The 26,455-nt window shown below is 36.1% G+C and overlaps 1 protein-coding gene across 2 annotated transcripts; it reads right to left on the bottom strand.

Annotated features, from left to right (window-relative positions):
* Positions 1-600: 600 nt before the first annotated feature.
* On the bottom strand, positions 601-26,455 carry nptx2a (neuronal pentraxin 2a). Of its 2 annotated transcripts, none has more exons than XM_073833822.1 (5): positions 25,629-26,455; positions 23,001-23,217; positions 20,358-20,602; positions 11,351-11,530; positions 601-3,249 (listed from the first exon to the last, which is right to left on the bottom strand). In XM_073833822.1, the coding sequence occupies exons 1-5, from the start codon at positions 26,067-26,069 to the stop codon at positions 3,022-3,024; spliced, it is 1,311 nt and encodes a 436-aa protein (XP_073689923.1). In that variant the 5' UTR covers positions 26,070-26,455; the 3' UTR covers positions 601-3,021. The 2 variants fall into 2 exon arrangements, with proteins under 2 accessions (XP_073689923.1, XP_073689931.1); XM_073833830.1 differs by having other exon boundaries at positions 23,001-23,214.

The raw sequence follows: 26,455 nt of genomic DNA, 5'->3' as shown, positions 1-26,455 counted from the left end.
GATGTAAATAAAATGTAAATAAAAGATTAATTTCATAGCTTCAGTAATTATAACTGGAGTTTTTGCATAACCTGTGCTAGACTAAGCTAACATCATGGACTGACATGTTTGTGTCGCCGGAATGAATGTAAAATGCCCAAAATGAAACAAAAACGTTATATTTGTTTTATATTGATATCAATAATTATTATAGTTATTTTAATTATTAATACAGTATAAAGAGCAATAATCTACCATAATGATTTTTGTCATAATATTGACTAAAGTGATTGGGTAAATGTAAGTATTTGACATTAAAGACGATATAATATGGTCGAAATAATAATAAGGTGATTAAAAAAGTTGCCTCAAATGTAAAAATTCTAAACTCTAAAATGGTGTCAGTATTAGACCAAAAATTGATTTTTTAGGTTTAATACAGTATGCATTTCTTGTTGTAGTGTATTTAAAAAAGTATTTCAAAAAGTTGATAGAGAGCCTGCTAATAAACAGAAATCCTGTTTATCCTAACGAAAAGACTCCAAAGAAACAGACTCAAGTGTGTTGCAACTGCAAAAGACTCAAATATTCCCTGAGGCAGAACTCTGATATGTGGTTTTCAGAATCATTTATTTGGGTGAAGAAGGACATTCAACCATTCCTCCATGCTGAACAACATCCCCAGGTTGCTCTGTACACGAGGAAAGAGAGATTTCACATTAAACCCTTTTTTTTGGTCTATTATTTCCCTCGCTCTTGCCATTTCACGCTGTGGTCTTACATTAGGGGTTGAATCCTTGAAAAACCCAGAAAGCACAGTCGGCGCTCAGAAAAAGGCCATTCATTTTTGGACAAAAATATCATGTTACATTCTGAAACAAAATCAGATCAGATTATAAACAAGTAAACATTTTGCCCGAATGCTGCCTTCATGTCCAACGTGTGTGTGTGTGTGTGTGTTTGGAAATCATAATTAAGATTAGGTCAGTATAACATGGATACATCGGACAATTAATTCCTTTTCAAACTGTATTGTTTATTCTTCATCAACAATTATGACCAACGTCAATTAGCATCCACGATTCTTAAATTCACAAATTCAGAGGTTCTCATTGGTCTTCACAACATATAATGATCTCAACAGGACCTGAAGGCAGCATAACAGCTCAAAATCTGTTTACATACAAGATTTTTGTTCCTCTAGGTACATTTATGACACAAAATAGCAGTAGATTACATTCAAATGAAAGAAACCGAGTATTCCGAAGAGTTTCATCTCATTCCAGTGCATTTCGGTAGAGCGGTAGAGCTCTTGTAGCCCAAATACAAACACGTGTCGACAAGGGAAACACACTAATGCATTATTAGTGTCTATTGTGTGAGAACGCCGCACAACAGTGAATTTCACAGACTTTGATCTGGCCTTTGTGCACAACAAGTCGAGAGATGAAATGAAAACATCCATGTAACACAGCGAGACGGAGCGAGAGCGACAGGCCCGCCAGTGCATTTAGACGCGAAAACACAGAAACGATGCCGAGGACCACATTTACATAAAGTGTCCCATTTATATTGCACTGCTCTACTTCAACACAAATGTACGAATTGAACAAGTCATCTAAATAGATCAAGCACAAAGAAAATCTGAAAGCATACGAGTGAATCTCATGAAAACATCTGCAGGTCAAAAAATATTGTTTTTAGGACCTTTTGCCATTTTTTTTTGTTTTATTATTATGGTAATAAGCACATTTTCAATTTTTAGGTTGATTCTCGTTACTGTAATGACAGTAATACTGTTTTATGTCAATAAAATTACAGTAAAATACTATTTACGTAAAAAAGCAACCAGGACTACTAAAAACACTTCACAATAAAAAATATATTTTTGCATTAGGCAATGAGAATCTGTGGAAAATGTGCTTAAATTTAAACAAATTTAAGAAAATGTTACAGTGGGACTAAAAATTTGGATTTTGGAGGGAAAATATGACCTGGGCATATTCTTGACAGATTTCATGAGATTCACCCATTTGTAGCATCAAATCGTCAGATAAATCAAACTTCCTGACCTCGTGCTTTAAACAAGCGCAAGCGCTGTCAACCTCATTAGTGCTTATCAATATTTCTGTCTCATCTGAACAAAAATATGCTTTTTTGTTTCAATAAAGTGTTTTTAAAAAGTATAGCACACATTCCCAGTCAAGTTCCCATAGTTAATCTCATAACGCTTCAAAAACCTTTCTAAAGACACCACAATTTTAGATTCACAAACTGAATGAAATCTAGCTTTACGAGGTGAACCGCTTCAGCCAGACCGTCCCGTTCTGTCCCGCAGCCAGACCTTCCCTCGGGAGCTTCTGAGAGCTGTGGGTCAGTCCTTGGCAGCTTTGCTACTTGAAGGTTTCTGGATGTCAGATCTGCTCGAGACGGCAGCTGCTGAGGGATAGCGATCATTAAAGCAGATTTTGAAAATGTGAATGTTCCCTCCACTAATCTCTGGAACACAGACACAGACATAAAGACACTTCCGTCTGAATGCCTCTCTATGAGTGCAACGTCACAGCTCATTCATTAATGTTTAATAAAGAAACTCAGCAATTGATTTTTTTTCATGGGTTTGAAGGGCTTCGGCTTATACACAACATGACAAAAGCTCAAAGCGAAATTGCAAAAAAAAAAAAAAAAAATCCATAATTTACTGCAGTTCTTAAAATACCCATGAGTTTGTGGAGAGAGAAGAAGTTTCTGAAAGACGCAACACAGAGAAAAGCATATATAATATCAACAAGAAAGTTTGACTGCAGCCAGAGCCGCAAATACTCTATTCTGACCTTGAAATGTGCAGACTGATTTTTTTTCTAATTAATCACAGTCATTTTAGTTATTGGCCTGGCTGACAGCAAAGTCTCAACAAACAGAAAGCAGAAAAGAGGATGAGATAATCCATCATGTTTTTTGAACTGTCTTTGTATCCCAGAGCAGTATTGGGACGTGGGTTATCTCTATAACACGAACGCTTCCAAATTGACAGACATGTCCTTAGGAATCAAAGAGACGGTCTTCGCAAATCTCCAGCGCTGCTTTTGTGGCACCGCCAAATACCTCCACGTTGGCATCGACCCACGGCACCACGTTGCCAGGCATGTAGGCTGAGCAGTTGGCCATAGCAGAGATGTCTATAGGACGCAGGACTCTGTCCCACATGTTGAAGTGGCTTAACTCTCCTACGAAAGCTTGAGTGGCATCAAATCTCCCGCCTACGATGTCCTGTGGGATGACAGCACACGTCACTGAACATGGGATGGGTCACAATGGTGACCAACAAAAGTTGGTAAGAGCTTTTAGTGCATTTGGAGTTTCTTATGCTCACTAAGGCTGCATTTACAGTTGAGGTCAAAAGTTTACACACACCTTGCAGAATCTGCAAAATGTTAATTATTTTCCAAAACAAGAGGGATTATACAAAATGCATGTTAATTTTTATTTAGTACTGACCTGAAGAAGATATTTCACATAAAATATGTTTACATGTAGTCCACAAGAAAAAATAATAGTTGAATTTATAAAAATGACCCCGTTCAAAAGTTTACATACACTTGATTCTTAATACTGTGTTGATACCTAAATGATCCACAGTTGGTTTTTTTTAGTGATTGTTGTTCATAAGTCCCTTGTTTGTCCTGCTGTTCTTCAGAAAAATCCTTCAGGTCCCACAAATTCAGTTTTTTCAGCATTTTTGTGTATTTGAACCCTTTCCAACAACGACTGTATGATTTTGAGGGTGCTTTCACACCTGGCACTTTGTTTCGGAACCTGTTCAAAAGTTTACATACACTTGATTCTTAATACTGTGTTGTTATCTAAATGATCCACAGCTGTTTTTTTTTTTTCTTTGTAATAGTTGTTCATGAATCCCTTGTTTGTCCTGAACAGTTAAACTGCCTGCTGTTCTTCATAAAAATCCTTCAGGTCTCACAAATTCTTTGGGTTTTTCAGCATTTTTTGTGTATTTGAACCCTTTCCAACAATGACTCAATGTTTTTGAGATCCATCTTTTCACACTGAGGACAACTGAGGGATATGGAACTATTGCAGAAGGTTCAAACACTCAAGGAAAAACAAGAGCCAGAGGGTGAAAACTTTTGAATTTGATGATTAGAATAAATGTAACTTATTTAGTCTTCTGGGAAACATGTAAGTATCTTCTGTAGCTTCTAAATGGCAGTACTAAATGGAAAAAATATGATATTTAGGCAAAATAAAAAAAATATGAAAAAAATCTTCATTCTGTTCAAAAGTTTACACCTATGGCTCTGAATGCATCGTTTCTCCTTCTGAAGCATTTGCCCCCTTAGCTTGGTTCGTTTGGGCATATGTGAACATGGCAATCGCGCTTGGATCTGTGCCAAAACAATTGGTCTGAGATTGCCTGAACGAGGTTCTCTCGATGAACTCTTCCAGCATGGTTACGTAAGGAATAATTGACGACGGGCCGTAGAATTCTTACTCCGCTTCGTGTCGTGACCGCATCACCACCTCGGGTGTGCATTATTTTCGCAGAATTCTACGGCCCGAAGTCAATTATTTCGCTTATACTACAGTTACCACACTTCAAGACATCGATCAGATGATATATTTCAAGACATTCGTCCGGTTTTTATCCTTCAAAAGCTATTGTGCGTAGGATTAATTTCTTACGCAGCTCATCCAACAGCTTCGTTGCTAGTTCCAAAACGTCATTTTAGACCTAGTAACGACGCTTGAGCCGTTGATAGCAAACTAATGCAGTTAATAATGAAGTTTAGACAGACCGACAGACAAGCAGACGGACGGCAAGAGAGGGGGAGAGAGTTTAAGATCGTAAATTACCTCTCTCAAGTCTGTGTTTCTCTCAAAGGCGACTGGCAGCATCGTCTCTACTGACAGTTAAACTTTAAGTTCATTTTCTTCAAGACCACGCCGTTGTTACGTCGCATGAGAACTGTCATGTCGTTTTTAAGTTGTTTATCGTCAGAGATGCGCTAACAACATTAGCGCGAGTGCTAACTGTATGTGTGTGCGTCTGTGAGTGAGAGAGAGCGAGAGAAATAGAGTATGTGCTTTCCGTACATAATAAAACGTAATATTGTGGAAAAAACATGGACATAATCTGTCGTTTTTTTCCTGTTGTTTACCGTATGTATTAGTTTTGCCAGTGTCACTGTAGCTTTTGGTTATTTTGCTGTTTTGGGCTGTAAGGACCTTTGAAATAACTGAAATGTGTGGCGAAGTGATATAGACATGTACTGCGGTCAAAAGCTGCTTGGAACTACGTTCGCCGTGCGTTTCCCTGAAAATATGCACACCTCTAGAATGTTCGTCAGCCAATCAGATTCAAGCATTCAACGGCCCTGTAGTATAAGCAAATATAAAAATGAACTATGAACTAAGTTGTAGTTCACCCAAAACTCTAAATTCTGTTATTTATTACTCACCCTCACGTTGTTCCAAACTCATAAGACTTTCGCTTACCTTCAGAACACAAATTAAGATATTTTTGATGAAATCTGAGAAAGCAATCCAACAGATTAATGAACCAGGCTATATCACAATGTATAAAGGGTAATTACAGTTCTGTGAAAAGCAGTCGCTTTTTTGTTTTGCTAATACCTCTTACAATGAACCTGTAAATGTCTGAGTGTGGGCACGTCTTCGCCATTCAAAATCAAAGCGTGCCTTTTCATTTTATAATGCCGTCTTATTGCTCTCTTTGTAGTAGAATGAATCTGCGAAATGTGAATTGTTTTACCAAAATGTATTCAAAAGTTTTTCACCCCCGGCTCTTAATGGATCCTATCTCCTTCTGAAGCATCAGTGAGAGTTTGAACCTTCTGTAATAGTTGCATATGAGTCCCTCAGTTGTCCTCAGTGTGAAAAGATGGATCTCAAAGTTATACATTCATTGTTGGAAAGGGTTCAAATACACAAAAATGCTGCAAAACCAAAGAATTTGTGGGACCTGAAATTTTTTTCGGAAGAATAGCAAGCAGTTTAACTTTCAAAACAAACAATAGACCCATGAACAACTATCACTAAACAAAAACAAACAAAACAAAACAAAAAAAGGCAGTTTAACTGTTCAGAACAAACAAGGGACTCATGAACAACTAAAAAACACAAAACAGCTGTGGATCATTCAGGTAACAACACAGTATTAAGAATCAAGTGTATGTAAACTTTTGAACAGGGTCATTTTTTATAAATTTAACTATTATTTTCTCTTGTGGACTTTATGCAAACATCTTTTATGTGAAATATCTTATTCAGGTCAGCTCTAAATAAAAAATAACGTGCTTTTTGTCTGATCCTTCTTATTTTGATCAAATAATTAAGATTTTGCAGATTCTGCAAGGTGTATGTAAACTTTTGACCTCAACTGTAGCTCTGATTGTATTCGTCTGAAAGAAGAATAAGAAGAGTTTATCATGGGGTAAGTTTAATTTTTGAGCGAACTATGCCTTTAAGAAAGATTTATTAATTATTATCAATGTTGAAAACAGTTGAACTGCTTCACATTTTTGTGAAAGCTGTGACACCATTATGCTTTGATAAATAGAAAGCTCGAAAGAACAGCATTTATATAAAACAGAAATGTTTTGTAACATTATAAGTATTTTTACTATCACTTTTGATTAATTGAATGCATCCTAACTAAACAAAAATACCAATATCTTAAAAAATTAACCCCAAACATTTAAATAATAAATAATACTAATAAACAATTAATCAAATAAATAATGTTTTCTTATGTCGAACCCTTAGAAACCAAGAACCTCTTAATTTCACTTACAGGAAAGGTCTATTAATCGACTAATTGTTCAGGCAAAATACAAATTGGTAACTAGCTTGAAAATACAGTATGCAGCTTTACACATTTCTAAAATCTTTGACTATCAGTGTTTCTAAAAATCTGAGCAAACTGGGACTCTGCTCTGATCCAAACCCTAATGAGCTGTCTTGCTGTCTGCTTCGGCTTACAGTATGTAACCTTCTAATGCTAACTGATAGAAGCTCACAGGAGACTACACTTAAATCCTCTGCATGGGAAATTCTGCTGAGACCTGAAGTTAGTTAATCTGTCTACATACTTTGTAGCTTGCTGCCTGAATAAGAAACACATTTGGTGTAATTCTACAGACATCTGATATTCCTTTAATGCCAGGATTCCCTGTACTCTAAAGCGTCAACCCAACATCAACCAAATGCATGGGTTGGGCCTGCTGGGTAAGGAAGCTAAGCTGATATGACCCAGTTTGGGTTGATAATCATCAAGTCAATGGTGGTGGGTTGGGAAAGTTCAAACGGTTCTTTGAGTGTCGAGACCACTTTGTTTATCCATTTTTGGCACTCAGGAGAGGAAAATGTTTGTTAAATATAAGAAAACTAACTGAAGCAGAGAAAAGAGAGGATTTTGAAACTGCCTGCAATGAGGATTGTATTGTTTTAAAACTGCAGGGTTTTATCTGAGTGTTTTTCTCACATCAGAATCAGTTGAGTGGTGACCGGTGACCGGGACTTGAAAAAGCCAGACTGACGGTTGAGAGGATTGATTAAAAAAGCTTTGAATGCATCTTGTCGATTTGCCACAATACATAGCTTTTTCTCTTTCTTTCTATTAATTTCATTATTTATTGCAGGTTTTCAGTCTGTGCGTTTCTTGGCATCACTCAACGCCTTATGCTTTGGCCATGGTGGGTCTTTTTTTTGCTGGCGGGAGAGAAAAAAATGACAAAATAATTGCATTTTTAGAGTGTGTAGTTGAACTAGTAGAGTATGAGAATAGTAATGCCAAGGACGTAGGTTCAATCCTCAGGGAACTGATTAAAATTCATACCCTGTGTGCACTGCCAAAAGCAGTAAAAGCATTACTAATGAAGATGATGAATTCTGTGATGTTTCGTGATGTTTAGTTCTAAAACAATCCATTTGTTTAATAAAGCTACAGAAATCTGTATGATAATAAAGCATAAATATAAAAATGAACTATGAACTAAGTTATAGTCCACCCAAAACTGAAACTTCTGTAATTACTCACCCTCATGTTGTTCCAAAGTCATAAGATTGTTTACCGTCAGAACACAAATTAAGATATTTTTGATGAAATCCCAGAGCTTTCTGACCCTGCATAGACAGCAATGCAACTAAGGGCATCATTAAAATAGTCTATGTGACATCAGTGGTTCAACCGTAATGTTTTGAAGCTATAAATATGTTAAAAGCTATAATGTTGTTATTTTTGCTTTTTTTATGCACAAAAAGTATTATTGTAGTTACATAACATTACGGTTGAACCAAAGACAGGGTTTGTACAGATACTGAAAAATGAAATTCCCAGACTTTCAAGAACTTTTCAAGCGGTATTTTCCAAGGACTTCAATCACAGATCTCACTTATCAAACAAAGTCTTTTCTCTCATCATTTGATTTAGATAAGGACTTCAAACCACATATAGTAAATAATTTGATTTGAATCATTCAATTTGTGAAATGATTCATTAACCTGTTCTGATCTAAATTAAATTATTGCTGTTACGTTTCTCAAACTGAATCAAATGATTTGCAAAAAGCACTTCGAAACAGTGAATCATTTTGTGATCCAATGGTTTAATTGATTATAAATGAGTTTCAAAAATCTCAGAGATAGTTTCACTATCTTCTTTTTAAAATCGTTACAAGCAATGTCAAAATTCGAAAAACAGATTTTAATTTGATTTGCTTTTTAATAGTGAATCACTTGAAATGAATGATCAAAATCACGAGTTCATCAATTGGAGCGGTTCCAGTTTAAATGACTCATTTGATTTGGTTCATCTGTTCCTCTTTTCGCATCTTCAGCCATACTTACACAATACTGTCAGTACTACTGTGGCTTAGCTCATTAGTTTTCTGATATTAACTGAAATAAGCGAAAAAGGTATAATGTTTTTGGAATTTTTTTTAAAAAAAGATATGTGCTTATTGAAAAAAAAATAACACTAATTTCATAGATACAATTTTAATAAATCAAGCACTTTTCAAGTACCTCTTTAGGAATATTGCTTTTTCAAGGGTTTCCCAGGCCTTAAATTTCAAAAAGTCAAATTCAAGTACTTCAAGCACTTGAAGCACCTTGTACGAACCCTGTCACATGGACTATTTTAATGATGTCCCCACTACCTTTCTGGGCCTTGAACGTGTCAGTTGCATTGCTGTCTATGCAGAGTCAGAAAGCGCTTGGATTTCATCAAAAATATCTTGTGTTTATGTGTGTTCCATAGATAAACAAAAGTCTCACAGATTTGGAACGACATGAGGGTGAATAATTAATGACAGAATTTGTATTTTTGGCCAACTATCCCTTTAACTGTCAGTCCCTCAGAGCAATGACGTTGAATTAAGGTTCTTTGTTGGGATTGATGGATCCATGAAGAACCTTCATCATCCATGGAATCTTTCCATTCCACAAAAGATTATTTCAAGTACCTCTTTAGGAATATTGCTATTTTCAAGGGTTTTCCAGGGCTTAAATTTCAAAAAGTCAAATTCAAGCACTTTAAGCACCTTGTACAAACCCTGCAGAGATGTCACATGGACTGTTGTAACGATGTCCCCACTACCTTTCTGGGCCTTGAACATGTCAGTTGCATTGCTGTCTATGCAGAGTCAGAAAGCGCTTGGATTTCATCAAAAATATCTTAATTTGTGTTGCGTTGATAAATTAAGGTTTTACAGGTTTGGAATGACATGAGAATAAGTCATCGATGACAGAATTATCATTTTTGGGTCAAATATCCCTTTAACTATCAGTCCCCCAGAACAATGAAGTTGAGTTAAGGTTCTTTGTTGGGACTGATGGATCCATGAAGAACCTTCATCATCCATGGAATCTTTCCTTTTCACAAAAGATTCTTTCAAGTACCTCTTAAGGAACATTGCTATTTTCAAGAGTTTTCCAGGCCTTAAATTTCAAAAAGTCAAATTCAAAGCACCTTGTACGAACCCTGCAAATATTTCACATGGACTATTTTAATGATGTCCCCACCACCTTTCTGGGCCTTGAACATGTCAGTTGCATTGCTGTCTATGCAGAGTCAGAGAGCTCTTGGATTTAATCAAAAATATCTTAATTTGTGTTCCATAGATGAAGGTCTAACAGGTTTGGAACAACATGAGGATGCGTAATTAATGGCAGAATTTTCATTTTTGGGTCAACTATCTCTTAAACTGTCAGTCCCCCAGAGCAATGAAGTTGAATTAAGGTTCTTTGTTGTCGTTGATGGATCCATGAAGAACCTTTATCATCCAAGGAATGTTTCCATTCCACAAAAGATTCTTAATAGTGGACAATTGTTCTTTAGATTATTAAAACATTCTCCACACAAAGAAAGAAGTGTTAACTAAAAGGTTCTTTGGGGAACCAAAAACATTTCTTCAATGACATCACTATGAAAAATGATCTTTTGGAACCTTTATTTTAAAAAAAGAATTTTAAATAAATATGTAGTTTAAAACACAAGCATATACACTACCAGTCAAAAGCTTGGACACACTTCCCCATCAAAGAGAATGGGGAAGTGTGTCCCAACTTTTGACTGGTAGTGTACATTTTAAAAGAGTTCCAATTTTACTTGACAACAGGAATGGCCCAGGGGGTTTAAAAGAGAAATAATACTCACTAATATTATTTATTTATCTGCACTGACAAAATTTGAACTCAACTGGCACTAACGTTGCAACATCGAGCCTTATTGAACTGAATTGAATCAACACTGAACTGAATAATGAGCTGAATAATGACAGTATTATCTTCTGTAGAGCTGCTTTACATCTGAAATTGAATTTGTTCTATAATTGATGAATTATACAACAGTAACCCTGTTGGATTTTCTTTCTTATTAATGTGAAGCTGCTTTGAAACAATCTGTATTCCCTGTTGAAAAAAAAACTGCATATGCTGGTTTAGGACCAGCTTATAACCAGTTTAAACCAGCTCAAACCAGCATATGCTGTTTTTTCAACAGGGTTGTATAAAACGCTGCCTAAATAAATATGACTTCACTCCACCCAGCTAAGAGCTATTTAGGTCATAGATTGTGCTTTTTCATGCCCTGTTAAGCAGTGTGAATGCAGTCGATTATCAGAGTAGCTCGATGCAGGTGACCAGATTATGTGATTTTGTGTGCTGTCTGTGTCACATGTAACATTTCTCTCAAGACGTCCCTGAGCTCTGAGTGCTGCTGAGAGGTGACGTCTTCTCATCATCGCGTGTGAAGACTTATTATTATCGTTGTATGTCTTCCTCTTGAGGAATCAGCTCTTTTACGTTCTCTCTCTCATTCTCATCCACTCACCTGTTCTTGGCCCAGGATAATGACTCCTCCAGGTTTAATTGGGTGCCAAGGGGCCAAGTTCTCTCCAGTCCCTAGTCTCTCTCCATCCTGATAGGCCTCCCAGAAGCCATCTCTGGTTGTCCAGGTGATGCAGATGTGATGCCAGCGGCCGTCACTCACCGAGAGAGGAAGCTGAGCAACCTGTGACAGCAAGGACCAAACCGTAGGGGGTTATTACTGTGAAAACCAATGCTAAAAAGGGCATATTCAAGAGGAAGTAACTGCTTTCACAGTAATTATTCACTAGATGTGCACTGGTTTCCTTCATTGTGTCCCTAAAGACATAATGCTGACATGCCTAACTGTAACTCACTTCCCATCGCAGAATATAACTAGATTTACTGAATACAATGTAAGTGTGCTAGCCACCGTCACAATGCTTAGGTGTTTTGAGCTGTAGTGTGGTTGCTAAGGTTGTTCTGGGTGGTTGGCCATGTCAGAAAAGTCTAGCTTTCAAATCTCCATACTATTCTCATCCCCAGATATGGCTCAATTCCAAGTGTATGTGTCTAATTACACAAACAGGATGTTTGAGAGGGGCTTGTTAAAATTGCTAACCATAAGTAAATACAATATTCTAAAAAATCTATTCATTTTACCAGTAATTATTGCAAGGATGAAAAATTTCCTCACACGGAATTAGCAATTTTAGGCTATGTGTACATTCATTTGAAAATGGTGTTTTCGTTTAAAATGCACTAGCATTTTCAAACGATTTCCAAAAGTCTTTAACGTAAAAAAAAGGTAAATTTGTCATACTGCGAATGTGTAAAACCTCATAAAAAGCTCACTAAGATGCTACTGACAGAACAGACATTACGTTTTCATGCAATTCTTCTGGCAAGATCATTTTATTTTTGAAAATATCCCACTATTCATTGACACCCAGGTCGCACTCACCATGATGTTTGATCTAAAACACAACTACCCTCAGGTTTTGCTGCAGGACAACAACTGTGAGAACATTTTCTGTCATCTTTGCAGGACTGTAATATAAAGAGTGTGCAAAAAAGTACTCCAAAGTAATCCACTACAAATGACTAAGTACTTCTTAAAAACTGCAATTTGATTGCATTATAGATTACAGCATTTAAAAAGTAATCAGATTACTGATTATTGTACTTTCAAGTTCACTTTACCTTTCAAGTTATCAAACCTAAAAAATATCGTGCAAAATGAAATTTACAGTTCTTTAAGTAATTTAATATTGACTGAAAAATTACATTTAGTATCAAAACTTGCATTACTTCCGTAATTTTGGATCATACTGATAAGAGCAATACATTATTTGAATCTGTAAAGGTTTACTTTTATGTGTATACACTCGCAATATCAACAAAACATTGTGCTTTTGTAAAATAAAGGAAACTAACGGGATACACTCTCTGCCATCTCCTTGAACTTCTTTCTGAAACGCGCCACAAAAATGAACAGAATCTCAGAGAATACTTGACACACAGACATGAAAAACCCTGGACCACAAAACCAGTCTTAAGTAGCACTGGTATATTTGCAGCAATGGCCAAAAATACATTATATGGCTCAAACTTATTGATTTTCTTTTGTGCCAAAAATCATTAGGAAATGAAATAAAGATCCTACTGATTTTTGATTAGTAATATGCATTGCTAAGAACTTCATTTAGACAACTTCAAAGGCTTTTTTCTCAATATTTAGATATTTTGCACCCTCAGATTCTAGATTTTCAAATAGCTGTATCTCGGCTAAATATCCTAACAAACCATACAGCAATGGAAACCTTATTTATTCAGCTTTCAGAAGATTTATACATCTCAATTTCAAAAAAGATTACCCTTATGACTGGTTTGTGGACCAGGGTCACATATATCTGAAGAAAGCTCGAAGTGTCTATTTTTAAATGAAGTGAGTCATATCGAAAACTAATATTCTCTGATAAACTAATCCTAATGAATCCAACGAGAGGTAGATTTGTTCCCATCTAAGCTCATTATCTGTAAACAAATAGTGTGAAGATTCATAATTTATTCTTTTCCCTTTTAGACTCTTCCCAAACTACAATCCCAGACTAAAATATGTAAAATTCAGTGCATTATAAAAAAAAAAAAACTATCATTGCATCTAAACATTGTATGACCCCTCTGCATTTTTAGCTCGCATTCTCCATTGATTCTTCAAAGGGCATACACTCTTAAAAATAAAGGTGCTTCACGATGCCATAGAAGAACCTTTTTTTTTTATATAAATGGTTCCATAAAGAACCTTTAACATCTGAAGAACCTTTCTGTTTCACAAAAGGTTCTTTGTGGTGAAAGAAGGTTCTTCAGATTATAAAAAGGTAAGAAAGAGGTGGTTCTTTAAAGACCCTTTGACTGAATGATTCTTTCTGGCACCAATAATGGTTCTTCTACTGCATCGCTTGAAGAACCTTTTAAAGGACCTTTATTTTTAAGAATGTACTGACATGCAAAACATGATTTTAAAATGTATTTTACTAATTTTTTTCTTAACACTACATTAGTTACTTAACTAATTAAATTTCTTTGACATTAGAAACTGTAATCAAATTATGTAAATTTTAAATGCAACCCATTACATTACTGCATTATCAGGAAATATAATGAGAATACAGTGACTGTCTAACACACTATACTGAACTGTGGTATTTTCACAACTGTGGTATTTTCAGTGTACAGTACAACATGAAAACTCTTTTCAAATGTATCCACTTTGGAGAGCTTTCAAAAAGCAAAATTTTCCTTGTCAAAAATGCAATTTCATTGTGGATGAAGGGCCAAAGAGGAGAGAAAAACACACGTTTTCAAATGAAGGCGTAAATCACATGAATTTGTCATGCTGACCAACAGAAAGCTGCTTGACCTGGAAATTATTTTTGTGTAATCTGCACTTCAGACATCAACTACTGAAAACAGGCAATAGACTGCTTCTGGCAAAAATATGTATCCATAATCCATAATGCCACTTCCTCCTTTGGAAAAACCGCATCAACATGTTCGTTCAGAACTGTTTTGCTTGTAAACAGTGCTTAATCTGTGCATTTTTCTCTTCTGATTCAGACAAGACAACTTTTTCACTGGAGAAAGCAATATTATGAATAGAGGACTTGTCGACAAGGTTCTATCTGACATTTTTTGTCAAAATTGAGTTATTCACATATTCTTATTCTGTGACAACTTATTTACATTATGTGATGTTTTTTTTTAAGTTGTGTACATTTTAAGACTTTTTATTTAGAAAAGAAAAAGGTTCTATCTACAAAGTCGAACTATAACTTGGTTCTATAAGGTTCTATCTGTGAGCCAATCAGCACTTCGAATGCAAACAAGAGCACCAATCAGGATCAACTTTCTTTGTCATGTCGCCGGACTGCTCCATAACAGCAGGAAAGATTAAACGTAAAACAACAATTGCACGTCTGTAGAATCAATAAGTGCAATTCACATTTATTCCTCAAAGTGGCAGTGTTTAAAACATAATGATGGTGTTTTTTTTTACTCATAATTTCCGCAACCGGCATTATATATATTACCGGCATAAAACAAATAATATTGTCTGCAACTGGCATGAATGGCATTACTGCAGAGCAATTGCATAATGTAAAGTACATTATGAAATATAAGTGTCACTGTCGTTTGATGTTGAATGTGGTCAATAGCGATCAAACTGTTGTTATTAAAGATGTTGAAAACGATAGTTTTGCGAATATGGTTGAATATGGCTTTTTGTGGAATAAAGTCTCGGTCAAATGGATTAGAGTAGCTGATTTCTGCAATAATGTCTTTAATTACCCACTATAATTATACAATTAACATCTGCTCTGGACAAAATATTCAGCACTGCCTTTTATACCTAACTTAAACAAGAAAAAATATTTGTCCTAAAATATTAAATTAATGTGATAAAGAAAGCATTAAAGCATTAAATTCTCATACATGTTGACACATTGTTACCACAGTAATTTATGTTTTAAAACAAGTAAGTAAACTACTTTTATTTCTTGAAAATTGTTGCTTTAATTAATGTTTTGCAAGATAGAACCTTATAATTCCAAGCAGAAAACGACTTTTTAGAATTAGAAGGTTCTATCTGCATTTGACCTGTTCCTAAAATCCCCATTTAAAAATTTGAGAGGATTTTGATATTGTCCATTTCATTTTTGCTATATAGAATGCAAAAACTTTGAAGCTCAATATCTCAAAACCATTCTTTTCACTGCACAGGACTTCAACTCATGGACTGAAGTTGTGTGGATTACTTCTGGATTATTGTGATGTTTTAATGAGCTGTTTGGACTCATTCTGACGGCACCCATTCACTGCAAAGGATCCATTGGTGAGCAAGTGATGTAATGCCTTATTTTTTAAAATCTGAAGCAGAAACAAATTCATCTACACCCTGGATGGCCTGGGGGTTAGTAAATTTTGCAGTTAATTGGAGAAAGTTGCGTATTTTTACATTTTCAGCGTTTTATGTTTTTTAAAAGACACCTTAGAGTATGACGTCTTATTACGACCGTTGCGTTGTCTTTCGAAATTCTGCATGCTCAGTGTCTAGTCTGAGTGCATCTTAAGGGAGGACATAAAATGTCTCGATGAATCCTCATAACATAAACTGCCCTCTATGAAGTTGTATCTGACGCCCCACATACTTTAAAATAGTTGATATATTTAATCTTGCTAGATGCACATTGAGTTTGACAGCTACTGCACCCTGAGACTAGGCCTTTAATGCTCTTAAGTTGAGCGGTATGCAAAAAGTATGAAAACACAACATTCAGAGAGATGTAACGAAGCACTGAGGTGTGATGCATTCACTGGAGTGAGAAAAAGCACTGAAGACACACTCGACAGGTAATCACATTCAGCATGGCAGCGTCTCTCTCGATCCTCGTCACTTTCTTGTTTCTTTCCAGCTTGACGTACACACACACACACATACATATACGCACACACTGTACATGTATAATGCATGTTGTGCAGGGCTGCGGGGCAAGATGCCTCTCTCAATAAGCGAGATGCCAAACTGACACTTCCTGAGTGAGGTATCAGGGGAATTAGAGGGGCAGCAGAGCTCATTCGTTCTTTTCCCCATCTCTCGCTCTCTGAAGACCCTCAGGTTACACTCGACAAAAAACAGCGATGGCGCAATCTCCTCCACAATGATCCAGAGATACAGCATTCATGGTTACTGAGACATGCTAACCTCATTTGCGGATGAGATATTGGAAGCTAATTTTCCCCAAAGAAAAGCGGCTCAGTTTCATATTCTTGATTTAGAACCACGAAGGACATATTTAATTCATTTATGTGTGCTTTAATACGAAAACTTTTAAATCATCGAGGGTCTTGTGCAACAACAGCCTCTGAAAGCTAGTCATCTAACATTCGTTTTTATTAAAAGTGCATGTGAAAACCGTCTGTGGTCTTTTGTGGGTCTCTCTGCAGCCAGCAGGATCTCTACAGAATATTTTTATAAAGCAACGGGTTTGTCAAAGTTGTACAACTGCAATCTAATTGCAACTTTTTAGGTAATCTCATTTGTTTTATGTTTTCAATTTCTAAGGAAAAGATGGGTGTCTGTGCAAAAGGCACTATGGTGTTCTGAGGGATTGCTTACAGCAGGGCTGCCCAACCCTCTTCCTGGAGATCTACCTTCCTGCAGAGTTCAGCTCAAACCCTGATCAAACACATATGAACCAACTAATTAGGATCTGACGAAGCACTTTATAATTACAGACAGGTGTGTTTGATCAGGGATGGAACTGAACTTTCCAGGAAGGTAGATCTCGAGGAACAGGGTTGGGCCCCTGTGGCTTACAGTAAAAAAAGTCTCTATTTCATACTGGTCTCTGGTAGACACAAGTCCCTCCATGCAAGTCTGTGCAACTTTTTCTCCAGTTTTACAGTTTTGAAATATTGCATAAATCACACTACCAGTCAAAAGTTTTTGCACAGTAAGATTTTAAAGTTTTTTTTAGAGAAGTCTCTTCTGCTCACCAGGCCTGCATTTGTTTTATTCAAAATACAGCAAAAGTAGTAATATTGTGAAATATGTTTACTATTTAAAATAACTGCTTTCTATTTTAATATATTTTAAAATGTAATTTTTTTCTGTGATCAAAGCTACATTTTCAGCATCACTACTCCAGTCTTCAGTGTCACATGATTCTTCAGAAATCATTCTAATATGCTGTTTTGCTGTTAAAGAAACATTTATAATTACTATTATTATTATTATTATTATTATTATTATTATTATCATTATTTCAGGATTCGTTGATGAATAGAAAGATCTTAAGATCAGCAATTATCTAAAAGAAAAAAAGCTTATACACTATACCATTCAAAAGCTTGGAGTCTGTATATTTATATAAAACATTTGTGGGAAGAAATTATAGAACTGAATACTTTTATTTATCAAGGATGCTTTAAATTGATCTAAAGTGATGAAAAAAAAAAAACATTTATAATGTTACAAAAGATTTCTATTTCAGATAAATGCTGTTCTTCTGAACTTTCTATTCATCAAAAAAACCTGAAAAGAAAAATTCTACTCAGCTGTTTTCAACATCATAATAATCATATTTTTTTTGGAGCAGCAAATCTGAATATTAGAATGTAACACTTAAGACTGGAGTAATGATGCTAAAAAATCAGCTTTGAAATCACAGGAATAAATTACATTTAAAATATATATTAAAATAGAAAACAGTTATTTTAAATAGTAAAACTATTTCAGAATTTTACTGTTTTTGCTGTACTTTGAATCAAATAAATGCAGGCTTGGTGAGATTTCTTTAAAAATGTTTTTTAAATATTACTGTTCAAAAACTTTTGACTGGTAGGGTACTGGACTAAAATGCTTGTATTAAAACATTTTGCATTCTACGTATAATAAAACTGTGCTAGATGTTATGTTTTGTGAAGTTTAAGTTTTGACAACTGCATAGAAAGCCTTGAATTGAGCTGTGTTTATGATCAATGTACATTAACAGTGACTGTAATAGTCACAAAACAGTGATTTTAGGTATGGAAATAACATGTCAGTTTGAGCTTTGATATTAGGTTATGTTCATTGCGCAACTCCGGGCTGTTTTTGACTGGCACGTGCTAGTTGTTTCATGCACACCTGGCAACCCTGTCTGTATGGAGCAGACGCTGTCAGTTTAGTGTAGCAAACATTTTCCATCTGAATAGCTGTTTAAATTTTCTGATTTCTATTTAAAAAGCAAAACAACAGTGGGACCAGTGGGCAAGCAAATAATCGGTGTATGAACAAACACCGTGTAAACACTTGTTTAACTCCAACGTTCTTGGTATGAGCCAAATTACAATCGATTGCAGGCGTCGTATTACATTTTTTTTGACTGCCCATTTCCACCCGCAGTAAAGGTAAAACCACTACATCTAACTATGGGTGCCATGAATCAACAAGCAGAGTTCCTGTTCAGAGTATCCTGTTCAGTTTTTAATGTTTTACTGTTAACATTAAACAAATGGTGAGCGATTTCATGCAGTGACTAATATGTGCTCATGTGATGTGCTCATGTAAGCTACTATAGATCCAGTTCATCCTAATGAGCAATTTTCCAAATTTATATTTGTCTCTGAGCTAAATTTTGTATTACTGTACTTGTGTGTGTGTGCACATAAGTTCTTTTAAAAAGCTGTGACAAATGAATTTTAAAAGGTACAAATTTATTAATGTAGCCTCTCAGTTATCATAAGTTCAAGAAAACCATACAATAATTATACATTTGATACAATGCATGCTGTTTTAGATGGAATTTAACATCTTATACCCGGCAGTTTAATGAGTATGTGATCTTCAAGCCCCTTCATGTAATTTGTATTAATATAAGACTGTGAAAACCTTTTATATGAGAAATCTCTGGGTACCATTTGAAATTAACTACCATATTTTTCTATGAATCATTTTTGAACAAGTGTTATTTTTAAGACACCTACGACACCTCTTCATTATGAGCAAAACTATTATTAATTTAAACAATTAGTCCACTTCCAAAACAAAAAATGACAGATAATTTACTCACCCCTTTGTCATCCAAGATGTTCATATCTTTCTTTCTTCAGACATAAAGAAATTATGTTTTTTGAGGAAAACATTTCAGGAATTATCTTCATATAGTGGACTTCTATGGTGCCTACGGGTTTGAACTTCCAAAATGCAGTTTAAATGCAGCTTCAAAGGGCTCTAAACGATCCCAGCCGAGGAAGAAGGGTCTTATCTAGCGAAACAATTGCTTATTTTCTAAAAAAAAAAACAATTTAGACTTTTTAACCTCAAATGCTCGTCTTATCTAGCTCTGTGATGCATTTGTGTAATCTGTGTATTCCTGTTCAAAACAGTTAGGGTATGTCGAAAACTCCCATCTCATGTTCTCCTCCAACTTCAAAATCGCCCTACATCACTGTTTCACTTTGTTTGTAGTTTGTAGGCCGTTTGACCTTTTTTGCACATTCACTTTGTTAACACTGGGTCAGTGCTTCTGCAGTGATGTAAGCGATTTTGAAGTTGGAGGAGAAAATGAGATGGGAGTTTTTCGAAATACTCTTGACGAGCATTTGAGGTTAAAAAGTATATAAATTGTAATTTTTTTTTAGAAAATAACTGATCGTTTTGCTAGATAAGACCCTTCTTCCTTGACTGGGATCATTTGGAGCTCTTTGAAGCAGCAAATTAAACTGCATTTTGGAAGTTCAAACTTGTGAGCACCGTAGAAGTCCACTATACGAAGAAAATTTCTGAAATGTATTCCGCAAAAAACAATTTCTTCACAACTGAAGGAAGAAAGACATGAACATCTTGGATGACAAGCGGTGAGTATATGATCTGTACATTTTTGAAAGTGAACTAATCCTTTAATGAGATTGTTATATATTCAATACTAGGGAGTGCTGACGTTGCTCCAAAGAAACACAATCAATAAAAACAAAGACAGGCTCACCTTATCATTGACGAGGAGCTCCATAGGGCTGTTTCCCCACTCTATCAGCACAATCTCATTGGCCTGTCCTGGGACGCCATAAGAGAACGGGGTTCCGATTCCAGGACTGGCGCTGGACTTGAGCCACATACACACGGTGAAGGCGTACATCTCTGGCAGACTCTTTTTGATGCGGCCGTACAGGTAGTTGGTGCGCAGAGGCAGAGACACCTTAAAGTCCTCTGGAGATTTGAATGCACTGTTACCTGCGAAGAGAATCGAGGGAGAGGTTTGCGTTGAAGGACGGGAAGATGCAAACTGCTGACCTGAGATTGTGTTAATTTGATTTTGGCAAATCGAATCTGGGTAAGGCTTTCAGGCTCAATTAATGAAATGAGCGATCCATGCAGGCTCATGTAATTGTACTAATATGAAATGACGTGCTGGGGCTATGTAAGGTGAAATAATGATGTAGCTGCTGCTGATGCATTGGTGCTAATCAGGCGCTTCGAAAATGGCTTGATTTGTGCTAACACTGCTCTGAATTCTGAATACAACAGGAGGATGTGGCCACTGAGTGCTAACAGATGGGGCCTGCATAAATCCCATGTCCAGAAAGGCCAAAAGGAGCAGTAATGGCAAACAAATGATTGTAAATAGCAAGTTCATTTACATGCAGACATTCTCACACCAAACTAAAACTGCCGCAGTCAACAAATTCTGCCACAATAGTACTTTTGTTTCATTCGACAACATTTTCAACATAAAAAATGGCTCAAAGCATTGAACTCTATGCAGTGAAGCGGCATTTAAAGGTTTCCCCTGACGCTGTGCTGAGAACTGGTCAAGCATTCAAAGTTTTAACAATGACCTTTCAAAGTGCAGCCAATGATTTACAAGCAATCTGCATGATGTATGCAATGTCTTTGCCATGCCTGGTCTAATTTTACACATTTTTACATTTACAGTTGAAGTCAAAAGTTTACACATACCTTGCAGAATCTGAACACCTTGAAGAAAATAACGACCCCCGTTCAAAAGATTCTTAATACTGTGTTGTTACCTGAACGATCCACAGCTGTTTTTTTTTTTTTTTTTTTTTTTTTTGTTTAGTGATAGTTGTTCATGAGTCCTGAACAGTTAAGCTGCCTGCTGTTCTTCAGAAAAATCCTTCAGGTCCCACAAATTCTTTGGTTTTTCAGCATTGTTATTTATTTGAACCCTCTCCAACAATGCCTGTATATATATGCAACTATTACAGAAGGTTCAAACACTATCTGATGCTCCAGAACGAAAAACAATGCATTAGGAGCCAGGGGTGAAAACTTTTGAACTTTTGATGTGTAATTTTTTCTTATTTTGCTTTAATATCATATTTTTTTTATTTAGTACTGGCCTTTAGAAGCTACAGAAAATACTTGCATGTCTCCCAGAAGACAAAATAAGTTAAATTTACCCTGATCTTCAAATTCAAATAGTTTTCACCCCCTGTCTCTTAATGCATTGTGTTTCCTTCTGAAGCATCAGTGAGTGTTTGAACCTTCTGTAATAGTTGCATACCTGTATGAGTCCCTCAGTTGTCCTCAGTGTGAAAAGATGGATCTCAAAGGGTTCAAATACACAAAAATGCTGAAAAACCTAAGAATTTGTGGACCTGAAAGATCTTTCTAAAGAACAGCAAGCATTTTAACTTTTCAGGACAATCAAGAACACTCGTGAACAACTATCACTAAAAAACAAAAAACACAGCTGTGGATCATTCAGGTAACAACAAAGTATTAAGAATCCAGAGTATGTAAACTTTTGAGCGGGGCCATTTTTATAAATTCAACTATTTATTTATTTCAACTATTGTCTCTTGTGGACTATATGTAAACATCTTTTATGTGAAATATCTTATTCAGGTCAGTACTAAATACAAAAAAATAACATGCATTTTGTATAATACCTCTTATTTTGGTTAAAGAATTAGGTGTATGTAAACTTTTGACCTCAACTGTACATTAGCAAATCCTGGGGTCAGTTTTTTTTTTTTTTATTAATGAATGCTTTTAGCACTGAATTAAGTAAAAGTGCCGAAAACATTATTAAGAAACAAAACATTACTATTACCATTTTTACTGTGTTTTTGATCAATTGAATGCAGCCTTGATGATCAAAAAAGACATCTTTCAAAACCATTACATACTCCTACCGACTTCAAAGTGTTGAATGGTATTTATTTAATTCTTTATTTATAGTTTGTTTTATTGTTTTCTTTTCAGTACGTTCTCATCCTTGCTGTCATGTGATGTTTGTTTAGTATGCATTCTCCTCAAGGACTGCTTTTGTTGTGTGATACAGTATATCAAAACAATCGGCGGGATTTTTTTGTTTTCCAAGCTCAAATACATATTTTCGCTGTGAATATGTGTATATCTCATGCTAGCTTTCTTTGCCAGCTGGTTGCCCTTCGGTGGCGCTTTCTGCAACGGTTTCATGTGGAGTTCAAAGCGGTGTATGGCGCTTACATTGACTGTGAAAGGGCTTTGACTAGTCTACCTATCCCATACTGGGGACAGCAGGTAAAAGAAATGTTTTGAACTGGTTGGGCACCACATCAGTAAGGAAAAAATCTCATTTGACATGACTGGCTGAATAATTCATGTCTGATAGCAGCCATACTTTTCTCCAGCTCAGTGATCCTCTCCAGCAGCGAGTTGAGGGTGTTCTCGGTGCGCTGGCGGTGAGCGGTCGTCTCGTTGTACAGCTGGCTTTTTTCCTCCTCCAATTCTGCAACTCTGGTCAGCAGCTGGCTCTCCAGGTCCGTCAGACGACGCTTCAGCAGGTCTCTCAGCTCGTTGGGAAACATTCCACCTGATGTGTTGGCACGCAGCTGCTGCTGAAGGACAAAAGACACCAAAATATTAATCTGCCTCATGCTGTTACAGCCAGAAATTGCTCATAATGAAACTGCTGGTGGTTTGTGAGATATTGAATTAATCTTGAATGCTTTAAAGGGGTCCCCAACTATGTGCATAGCTCAAATTTTATTTAGCATTGTATGTAACATCTAAATGTAACATCTAAATCAAAATGTAATTTAAGATCACTGAATCAACTTAATTACATTCATTTATACCAACAAAACTAATTTTTATGGGTTAAATCAGGTAGAAATATCTATTTATGTTAACAATTGTAGGTACAATGTACTGTGTTAAATGCTGTACTGCAAAATGTACGACTATTGAGGTGTGAAGCATGTAAGGTTAAAAAAACTACTAATTTTTGATTAGTAGTATGCATAACTAAGAACTTAATTTGGAAAACTTTAAAGGTGATTCAAATAGTTGTATCTCAACCAAATATCCTATCCTATCAAATCATACATCAACGGAAAGCCTATTTATTCAGCTTTCAGATGTATAAATTAAAAAAAAAGACCCTTATGAATGGTTTTGTAATCCAGGGTCACAACTGTTTAGTAGCTGAAGCCACCATGTGGGTACATTTTTTTAATCAAAATGGGTTGTTATTCAGTTTGTAATTTTGTTAAATTGGTTTATTTCATGTAGAGCTACCAGAATGAAAATTAATATCCATTTTGACCCAATGTCCCTGTATGAATTCAGGTTTTTATATTGTAACCATTCATTTCCACTTGGCTATTAACAGAAGTGATGTGTCATTTGAGTAATACATCAAAATCTGCATTATACTGCATAAGCATGATGCTAAAATGAGATTTTGTGGCTGTGCTTTAAAATTATTATTTTTTATATCGTAATTCAAGTTATGAAGGATTTTGAAAGTCTGACAGTAACCCAGTAACCCTGCCTGCTTTAATTATATGACCCTGAACCACAAAACCAGTCTTAAGTAGCATGGATATATTTGTAGCAAAATATAAAAGTACATTGTATGGGTCAAAATGATCGATTTTTCTTTTATGCCAAAAATCATTAGGATATTAAGTACAAATCATGTTCCATGAAGATATTTAGTACATTTCCTACCATAAATATATCGAAACTTAATTTTTGATTAGTAATATGCATTATTAATGACTTCATTTGGACAACTTTGAAGGGGATTTTCTCGATATTTTGATTATTTTGCACCCTCAGATTAAAAAAGCTTATTTATTCAGCTTTCAGCTAATATTTGTGGTCACATATTACAAGGGTCGCATATTTTAAAATGATTAGTGGTTTAGAAAAATTTAGATAAAATTTAAAAGATAGAAATTTAAATTTAGAAATGATTCAAAAAAGTAATCAGATGTAATCAGTTACATTACTTAAGGTACATTCTGTGAATGTCCTTGAGTGACTGAGCCTGGGCTTGAACCCAATCAAATATTTTTGGAGAAACCTGAAAATGTGCGTCTGCCCCATCCAAGCTGTCAGAGCTTAAGAGGTTAAGAGGTGAGGAGAAAAATGGCAGATAATTGCCAAATGCAGATGTGCAAAACTTGTCGCATAATACCCAAAAATACTTGAGGCTGTAAAGGTGCTTCAGGTATTGTACTGAGTTAAGTGTATGAATAATTATGCAATGTACTTATTTCAGTTTTTAATACATTTCCGAAGTTGTTCTGTTTTTGCCTTGTCATTTTGGTGCATGGAGTGTAGATTGATTCAGGGTCACATATTTGAAAATGTAGAAATTTAGAAACTTACATTTAGAAGTAATCAAAAAGTAATCAGTTGTAATCAGTTAAATTACTTAAATAAAGTAACTGAAATAGTTACACTACTCAATACATTTTAAATAGGGTACCTTGTAATCTGTAATCTATTACATGAGTGCATGAGTCTTTGAAAAATGCATGTAACACTGTTAAAATAAGGTTCTAAAATGGGGGTTTTTGCATCGATGCCAGTGAAGAACCATTTTGGGCTCACCAAAGACCCTCTTAGTTTACATAATCTAAAGAACTGAAAAGAACCTTTAGTGGTTCCATGGATGTCAAAGGCTCTCCCGAGCCATTGATTCCAATTAAGAACTATCGAGCAAAGTTCTTTGCACTTTACACATCAGTACATCCTTAAAATAAAGGCTGGATGTGTGTCTGGTCACTGCTTCCCATCTTATATATGCGTATTATTAATATTTAATTCAAAGCGGGAATTGAAAGAGAAAAAAGTCCCTCCCTCCGCGTAACATGGTTCACTTGACCTTGTTTTGACCAAGGCGTAAATTAAGCATCACTAATCGGCAAGACCAATTTTCACACATCATTAGAGCTCAGTTTTCCCTAAAAGCATCATAGATGACTCTTAAGTGCCCATACGAATAAACTCTCACCTCCAGGTTCTCCAGTCGGTCTTTGAGACTCTGCATGGTCTTACCCAGCTGCTCCACAGTCTCAGTGGGGTCACGCGGCAGATCGCCCATCGTGTTTTTACTATAATCCTTCCTGCGCGGGCTGCCCCGCGACTTGGCGTCCGCCTCGCAGCGCGCCAGTTTGGAGTTGAGCTCTTTGATGGTGCCCTGCTGACTGACGATAGTTTCCTTCTGCTGCAGGATGGTCTCTCGAAGCTGAATGATAGTATTCCGCAACTCTTCCTCCTGGGGACTTGTGCTTTGGACCCGGTTGGTCGTTTCCACCGGGCAACTGAGGTCGGTGCCCGCGGGCACGGCTGTGCACACGAAGCGGTTTCCTTTTGCGCCACTTGCACCAGCCACTTTCCCGCTCCCTGACGCGTATATAAGCAGCAGTGCCACAAAAAGAGCTCTCATGATCATCAAAAACTTGAGTAAAATCAGTTAATTGGAGTAAAAAAGACGTTGAGCGCGAATTCCACAATAAAACAGGTCTCCTCGACGACACGCAAATAAAAAAACCACTCAAAACAAGCATGAGATTATCTGTAGTTAGTGGAAATGCAAAGCTTTTCCCCGTGAGAACCAAGTCCGAGTCCGAGTGAGAACAGTCAGTGGATATGTTCAACAAACTGTTGGAGTCCTTCTCACAGACGCGTCTAACGCATTTAACTCTCTGTCACTTGAACAAAATCACTCAAAAACAAGTCGCTGTCCCAACGAAGAGCGATTTCCAGAGCTTTCCGCCGTTAAACGTCGAATGCCAGCGGTTTAACTCTCTTCACACAGTCAGTGGTGCTGAACGGACA

Source organism: Garra rufa, chromosome 1 (genome assembly GCF_049309525.1).
Source record: "Garra rufa chromosome 1, GarRuf1.0, whole genome shotgun sequence".
Lineage (NCBI taxonomy): Eukaryota > Metazoa > Chordata > Actinopteri > Cypriniformes > Cyprinidae > Garra > Garra rufa.
Note: the sequence above shows the minus strand (reverse complement) of the source record. Positions and strands in the feature narration are given on the sequence as shown.

Excerpts from the sequence above, each read along its gene's own strand:
- nptx2a (XM_073833822.1), bottom strand. The coding sequence starts at position 26,069 with ATGATCATGAGAGCTCTTTTTGTGGCACTGCTGCTTATATACGCGTCA. Across the intron at positions 23,218-25,628 it reads ACCGACTGGAGAACCTGGAG|CAGCAGCTGCGTGCCAACAC; the intron begins GTGAGAGTTTAT and ends TTTGTCCTTCAG. Across the intron at positions 20,603-23,000 it reads GATCACTGAGCTGGAGAAAA|GTAACAGTGCATTCAAATCT; the intron begins GTATGGCTGCTA and ends TTCTCTTCGCAG.